Below are 8,272 nucleotides of genomic sequence, written 5' to 3'. Positions count from 1 at the left end.
TAAATCAAGAGTCTCAATTTGTCACACCTTAGACATACTTGTCTAACAAATTCTCTCCGCTTCAAATGTCAACACTATGAATAAGATTTTCTCAGTCAATTATTTGAAATTTTAAATTACCAATTTTATCCTTATGAATTGTGTTAATTACATCCAATATGTAGGGATAAAATAGTAACAACACATAGTCATCAGCAAAGCCCTGATATTACAAAATTTTCAAATAAAAGAAAAAATTAGTGTACTACTATTATTATTATTATTATTTCTTATGTAACTCTGATAAAAAGTGTTATAACAGTGTTAAAAATGCATTTACGAAGAATACTATAAGAGTATTATATTAATATATTTATTTCGAGTAATTTCTTTATTATGTTTTTGAAAAGGAAGGATCAAATACAATTTTAATTTTTTTTTAAAATTAGTAATAAAAATAATATTAAGTTTTAAAAACAGAATAACACCATTTTGCTCATTTATGAATAAAAGGGGAAAAATAAATAAATAACAAAATTATTTTAACAAAAACGAAAAGATAGAATCAACAATGGAGTCTTGCTAGGTGTGGGCCCAACAACTTCGAAAAGAAAACAGAAAAAGCAGGTGTGGGCCCAACAAGTAGAGTAAAAAACAAAAGAGAGCCGTTTCAAGGCAGTTGGGAGAAGTATGGATTGGGTCGATCCCCAGAACGCGCTATACCTGCCATGTCTAACGCATATTGGGCCGGTTCTGACCCGCCCAGCCACGCGTCCACTCCAGTGGGGCTCATCTGCCACTCATCGCAACTTGAATGGGCCGCATAAATTTCACCCAGAGAATATCCGAATAACTTATGAGTACCTATTAAGAAAACACAGTATTCGGCGGTTCCTTCCTTTCAATTTACAAATCCCTAGTACTCTCTCTCTAGAAAATTCTCTCTCTAAATATTTCTATATATATTCAACGCCCACGCTGCCATATGTTTGAAGGTGCGACCATCAAACTCCAAGCATCTTCTCTCTCTCCTCTCTTTTTTCCCTCTTTCTTTCTCTACATTTCACACTCTTCTTCCTCGCGAACACCATGACTAGAACCTTCCATTCAAACAACGATACGAAAAGTACAATCAAATTCCTCTATAGCTACGGCGGTCAGATTCTCCCTCGCCGGACCGACGGCGAGCTGCGATATGTCGGCGGCTACACCAGAGTCCTCGCCGTTGATCGTTCAATCACATTCGCAGGTCAGTTCATTTATTTTTTTCTTAATTAATTAATTAATTAATTAATTATATATATATATATATATATATATATATATATTTGAAAATATTTGGAGAACTGAAGTGGATTCTTTGAATTGATACAGAGCTGATGGTGAAATTCGGAGAGTTGTGTGGATCGTCGATGTGTTTGAAGTGTAAATTGCCGAAAGAAGACCTCGACGTGCTGGTTTCGATCACAAGTGAGGAGGATTTAGCTAGCGTGATCGAAGAATACGATCGGACGGATCAGGATTTGAAGATCAGAGTTGTTCTCTCCCCGCTCAAATCCCTCAAAAAAATCTCTCCTCCACCGTCCGCTGTTTCCAGCGTCAATTTCAGTTCCTGGCCGTCCAAATCGGCGCCGTACGCAGTTGCCGGATTCTGTTCAGCGCCTCCACAGGCGGCGGCGAAACCAGCGTATCGATACGGTTGCCGGAATTCATCTCCATTCGTTGGATTCCCCGTCGGCGTTCAGCAACGCCGGTGCTATCCTCTCTATGAAAGAGAGAGTACTAGGTTCCTTGTTCCTCGTTAAAATCGTTGTCAATAACTTGAAAGAAACCCTAGTTTTGAAGCTATGATACTGAACACATACGTATATGAATACATGATTGAATTTATTACTTAAAAAAAAAAAAAATTGAGAGTTCTGAGAAATGATTGGATTGGATTGTGAATTGTTTGTTGTTTGAGGTAGCTCTTTGATTCGACTGAGAGTTGCTTGTGATCTGAAACCAAACATTTCATTACTCAAAATCAATTGCTTCCTCTGTTTTTGTGCGAGTCTTGTTCGGAGACATGGACAAGTATGTCCAGCGCCGTGTTGTTTGCCCATTCCCATCCTCCTCAGCATCCTGTTTGGATGCAGGACAAATTTTGCCGTTAGGGTTCCGTTAACGCCGTTTACGTGACTTTTTTTAACTCGGTTGCCTTTTTGGGGACACGTGTGAAGTTTATGTAAGCTTTGTTTATTATTATTATATTATTAAATTGGTTTTGGTAAGAATGGTTCACTTGACTAATTGATTATTCTCCTTTGGTGATTGGCAGGTCAATAACGGTTGGACGATTGAAGAGATTCGGATTCCAATGAAAAATTCCTTGCATTTGGGTGTTAAGAAATTTCCTCGAAACTGAACCCCATTGAGGGTAATGATGGTCCACGGATACCTTCTAGAACAATCGTACTATTAACACTTCAAACAAATTAAAATTTAAAGGAATATTAAAATTTAAAGGAATATTATATGATTGGCCCCACATAGGATTTTGTTCGAATTTTTAAAGCGAAAGTAAGGACTTCAAAATTTCGTTTGAAGATGAGTTTTAGTATACTTTGATACAAATTCAAAAGGGTTTTCGTATAATTTGATACAAATTCAAAAGATTTTTTATTCAAATTTAATACTTTTTCCTACGTTTGATTGGTTTCTATCAAGTTAAAATTCAACCTTTATTATCTTGTCCTTTTAGAAACTCTTTTAATGGGAAGTTAGTAATGGGAAGTTAAAATGTGAAAGGGGGTGCAAAAACGAGGGAAAACATATTCTATTCATTTTTATTTAGTTGAAGGGTTGAAAGGGTGTTGTCAATGAGAAGATTGGTTTGGGTTCTTAGTTATGCATATCTTTTTGAAAAAAATTCAGATTAAATTCATCATATATTTTAAGAAAAAATTATATTATAAATACTATTAGAAAGATTATAACCTTATGTTTTCTGATCTGTTTGAACTTTTAATGGTTATACACAATAAAATAAAACAATTTTAAGTAATACCGTAATTAATGGACTTGGATAATCTATAAGTTATCCAAGTTGAATTCTTTATGGATGGACACGTAACTTTTATCATATATTTACTGCTTGTGTTAAATAACGTCTACTAATTTAAAGAAAATTTGAAAACTGTACACTTTTTAGATCGAGAAAAATTTACCAAAGTTTGAAAATTACGTCATTTTGAGATAAGAAAAATTTATCATATTCTTAACTCTCAACTTTTCTGAAAAAAATTGCTCTCTATCTCTCTTCTCTTCATTTATATCTTAAACAACTCTATCTTAAACAAGACCGACGTCAATGTCTTTCTCTTTCTTCTCTTGTTTATTCCTCCTATCTTAAACAAGCCGACAATGGTCTCTATATCTCTCTTAACCTGAATCCCACTTTCAAGACAAGAGATTCCATTGGTCCGATTTTGAATTAGACTGCAAATTCTTCTGTAATGGATTTTGCAGTTTAAAATTCAGAAAATAGAGGAAATTTGTAATATATATTTCAGGAAAAAAAAAGAAAAAAAAAAAAAGAGAATGAACCAGAGCTTCTAGGCGCCAAAAATCGTGGGAATGAACATTCATTTTTTGGTACGAAATATCCCCCAATCGTGGGAATGAGCATGTCATACCTCAATACAAAATTAATTTGGTTAGCATAATTTAATTTTAATTGACATGAATATATATGAATATTATATGGAGTAGTTTATTTTGTAAATTTTATTTTTTTATTTTTTTTATCAAGCTTATTACTTACAGTCCAATTGGAAATAATATTAATAATATAACTGATAGAAGTGGAAGGAGTGATACATTTGTGTTGGTGGGATACCATGAAATGGGTATGTCCCGAAGCTGTGTGTGGGTGTGTTTGATACCAGGTGGTGTGTGTGTGTGTGTTTGCTGATTTAAGTGTAAATGAGTGTGCCCATGAGGTGATAAAATTATATATATAAATATACACTGTATATATTATCAAATGATGCTAGATGTGGAAGTTTCCACACTTCTCCTTGCGTGCTTGAAGTTCCTATATATATATATTATGTATTCTATTAAGTTGAATTAAAGGTTTGAAATAAGTTTTGTGGTTTGACTAGTATATGTGTATATTATTATATTATAAAGGAAGTGATGTTTCAAGTTTTATAGAGAGAAATTAGCTGCCAGCACACACACAATACACCTGCACATACGTAAATGAAGAGTTTTAAATAAGATATACACTGAAATTGAAAAGGAAAAAGAAAAATAAAAAAAATATAGAAGGGGTTCCGGCCATAGAAGAAGAAAATAGAGAGAAGAAAAAAAAAAGGAAGGGTTGCCGCAAAAGCTGTAGGCAAGGACTGAGGAGTATAGGTATATAAATAAGTCTTTTACATCTTCATCCTTTAGATTTATAATTTGAAGCCCTTGTTGTTGATATAATAATCTGTTCTTGAATAAATTCTATTTATTCGTTAGTTCTTTCTTAATTGGGTTGTAAATTTCTTTTAGATTAAACAAATCTTGCTGGGTATGTGTAAATATATTAGATTTGTATATTGATATCTTTATTAGATAAATTCAATTATGGTAAAGGATGAGATTGAGAAATTGGTCCTGGAAGCTTTTTGTGAAAAGATTTATGGTAGGAGAAAACAAAATTATAGTATTCTGTGGTTGCTATTTTGAACCCACAAAAATTAACTAAAAGATGAAATTCATGGGAAGTAGTGGGTGAGGAGAAGGTGAGAAGGAAAGAGATAGAAAGGAGAGAAGGAAGGAACTGAAAATTTCTCTATGGAATTTCTGGTAGCTAGTACTAAAAGTAAAGAATAAATTTTTTTGTTGAAAGTTTGTAGCCTGGTGTTCCAATGAGCAATTGGGTTATATCTATATTATTTATTTTACTTGATTCAAGTACTATAGTATCTAAGTTTAAATAATTGTTAGTTGATGCAATTGTAGAGCTGAAGTTACTATCATTATTCTTGTTAGAATTTCCACTATAATTGTGTATGGAATTAAGATTTGTTATGAAGTTGATAATTATTGTTCAACTCTCTTTGGAAATATATATGACATGATTATAATGTTGTATAAGCAATGAGAAGGAGTTGACAACTTCAACATTTCCAAGTGATAAGTAAATAATTTGAGAAATAGCCAAGGTGAGTGTACTCACTAGAAGTTTATACTTGGATGTGTTTAATTGAAGTATTGAAGCTGTTTATGTGAAATGAAGATGAATATATTGTAGATATCTGTTTCTACGTGGGTCCTGGAAGAGTCAAGAAGGTCTGGGAATATACCACTCAGCAATATGAAGAATGCAGAAGAGTAGGAAGAAGGGAGAGAAAACCAGTCCAGAAAGAGAATCTTGAGCAATGGTAGGGAATGAGCTGCCGTCAGTTCTTACCCGCTTCTTTTTGTCATTGCCTCCTTTTATAGCCCTAGGTCATCCAGGTAGTACATTGTTGGGCCTCCATCTTTAGAGCGGGTCAGAATCATGCCTCTTTGGATCATGTTGCCATAATTCCTATATTTTTGGATCAACTGCCAAGTGTACCTTTCCTGTTGAATAATCCAAGAATGACAAGTGATGAGCACTGAAAAGTGCGCATTTAAACCCGTTAAGCTTAAGAATTCTAGTACCTTTATCTATCTTACTTTGCCGTTTTAGACTTATTACGTGTTATTTATATTTTCAGGCACTAATCCCAAAATTGAGCTAACTCAGCCAAATAAGAGCTTAATTGAAGCAATCCTGAGATAAACCAAAGGAGGGAGCAAAGTGGAGAAAGAAAGGAGCAAAAAGGAATCAAGTTGTGCAGCTGAAAAGTTCGATCGATCGAACATCTATGATCGATCACAGTACTTCTCGATAGATCCAACCTTGGCCTTTGCTGAAATTCCAAGTTCGATCGATCGAACATCACCTTCGATCGATTGAACCCTATTTTGTCCTATTCAAATGATTGATCTTATCCACAGCTATACGCCTACCAACCACTTTTGTCTTTTTCTCCATAAATATCTTGAAAATATCCCAGCCTTGTCATTATCCGGAGGAGTCAGACCACTTCGATCGATCCAAGATGCAGTTCGATCGATCGAACCCATTTTCGATCGATCCAAGATGCAGTTCGATCGATCGAACCCATTTTCGATCGATCCAAGTTAAGGTTCGATCGATCGAACTTCCTCCAGTGAGAAAAAGTTAAAGTCCAACTCATTTATTCCGTCCTTTATCCAATGATTGGAGAATATGCCTTGCACGACCATAGCTCATCATGGGGTGTATTTGACCTACCTATATAAGGAATATGATACACTTTTTGAGGGAGTCTCTTGTCACACATTGAAAATCATCTTGGAGGCTATTCTTGGAGAGGAAAAAGGGAGGAAGCTAGAGCAACCTTTGGAGGAGACCTTCATCATCAAGGAGCAGATTTTCACCATGGATTTAGACCTTGAGGGTTGGAGCTTCATCATCATGAGTGGCTAGACATCCTTTTGGGGCTAGAGTTAGCCCCAAACATGCTTTCTTTACCTAATCTTGTGTAATTTTGAGGGATTTGTGTTGTAATGCATATTTTGACTCTTGAACTTATGAAGATCTTGATTATTCATTGAGTTCTATGGATTAATGATTCTAATTGATCATTTTCTCTATCTATATGTCTATGTATGCTAGAGTAGATGCTCACCTCTAGATTTAATGTTATTGATGCATGTCTATGTGTATTAATGCCTTTAATCTTGAGATTGTCAAAATATGAAGTTCTTAATGTAATGCTCTTGTTATGTCTCTAGATGGTTCATACTTATTCCTTGATGGATTGTGCTTCTCTTTTAAGTAGTGTAGTGTTAGTTGGGGAAACAATTCATGCTTGTTCTTTGATGTTCCATACTTTTGAATGCAAGAAGCATATGCTCTAATATTGTGGTGTAATGGAATTTTGAGCTTAATGACTATTTATGATATGTTGTATCTTTCACATGTGTTTAGACAATTTATTCCTCTCCCAATAGATATTTTGTACCTCTCACATGATGTTTAGATAATGCATGTTTAACTAAATCATCCTTATGGATTACTTGGACTATGAGCTTAATGAAAGGTTCAATGACTTGAATTGTTATTTTGTTATCTTCACATGATGTTTAGACAATATATTCCTCTACCAATAGATGTATTGTGGCCTCACACATGTTGATTGAGACAATTTGCACTTGTTGAGTCACCCTTACCAATTGAATGTCTTTTACACACACAACATTGTTGCAACACATTCATTTCCCTCATTAGTCACTTGATTATGGTTTTGAATAGTATTGTTTGGTGGTTATCTCTACACCCTAAGACCTTTCCTTCTTACTTACTCTTTATCTTATTGCATTGCTTTATTATAGTTTAGCTCATTTAGTATAATCAACCAACCAATCAATTGTGTGATCACTCGACCTACTAACCCTAATTACCATAGTTTCACAATTCAATACACCATTTAATCCTTTGGGACGATCCCTACTCGCCTTATCTATATTTTATATAGAGAAAGGTAGTAGTGGCTTTCTATAAATGTAAAACTTGGCCACCTCCTAAATTCACAACTTTTCAAGCTTGACTTGGTATCGCGACCCTTGTAAAGGACCGGTCAACAAGCTGTAAAGGCGATTGTACTATTCCAGCTATCCTTTGCTCTTATCCTCAAATTGAGTCTTGCCTTAGTGGGCAAGACATTACTAATTTTTCATCCTCTATTCCAAAATCCCTTCTGCATCCCAGTGTCACTCGAAGAGCCCTACCATAGCTCTTCGTTGCTTGAATAAAGGCTCAAAGCCTATCAATTGATGATTTGCTGCTCCATTGATTCAAGGCTCAGGATATGTCGGTCGTCAAACTGTGACGATCAGAGGCCCAAGGCCCGTCACCCAACAAGTTGTGAAGAGATCGGATCGAGGTTCAAGACCCATCGATTGACAAGCTGTGAAGGGGTCGGATCGATGTTCAAAGCCCGTCAATCGACAAATTATGATGGGGTCGGATCGAGGTTCAAAGCCCTTCGATCAACGAATTGTAATGGGGTCAGATCGAGGTTCAAGGCCCGTCGATCGACGAATTATGATCGGGTCGGATCGAGGTTCAAGGCCTGTCGATTGACGAATTGTGATAGGGTCGGATCGAGATTCAAGGCTCATCGATCGACGAATTGTGATGGATCGGATCGAGGTTTAAGGCCTATCGATTGACGAATTG

At 35.4% G+C, this 8,272-nt stretch overlaps 1 protein-coding gene across 1 annotated transcript; it reads left to right on the top strand.

The window, feature by feature from the left end:
- The first annotated feature begins 888 nt into the window (after nt 1-888).
- On the top strand, nt 889-2,022 carry LOC132285798 (protein PAL OF QUIRKY). The gene is made up of 2 exons (XM_059788024.1): nt 889-1,228; nt 1,354-2,022. Exons 1-2 carry the CDS (start codon nt 1,069-1,071, stop codon nt 1,782-1,784), a joined length of 591 nt encoding a protein of 196 aa, XP_059644007.1. The 5' UTR covers nt 889-1,068; the 3' UTR covers nt 1,785-2,022.
- Nucleotides 2,023-8,272: the final 6,250 nt, after the last annotated feature.

This window comes from Cornus florida, unplaced genomic scaffold (assembly GCF_030987335.1).
Source record: "Cornus florida cultivar Cherokee Brave unplaced genomic scaffold, ASM3098733v1 CherokeeBrave_3.0.0_Hap2_Chr11, whole genome shotgun sequence".
NCBI classification, from domain to species: domain Eukaryota; kingdom Viridiplantae; phylum Streptophyta; class Magnoliopsida; order Cornales; family Cornaceae; genus Cornus; species Cornus florida.
Note: the sequence above shows the minus strand (reverse complement) of the source record. Positions and strands in the feature narration are given on the sequence as shown.

Coding starts and splice junctions, on each gene's coding strand:
- LOC132285798 (XM_059788024.1), top strand. CDS start 1,069: ATGACTAGAACCTTCCATTCAAACAACGATACGAAAAGTACAATCAAA. Junction 1,229..1,353: donor TCGTTCAATCACATTCGCAG/GTCAGTTCATTT, acceptor GAATTGATACAG/AGCTGATGGTGAAATTCGGA.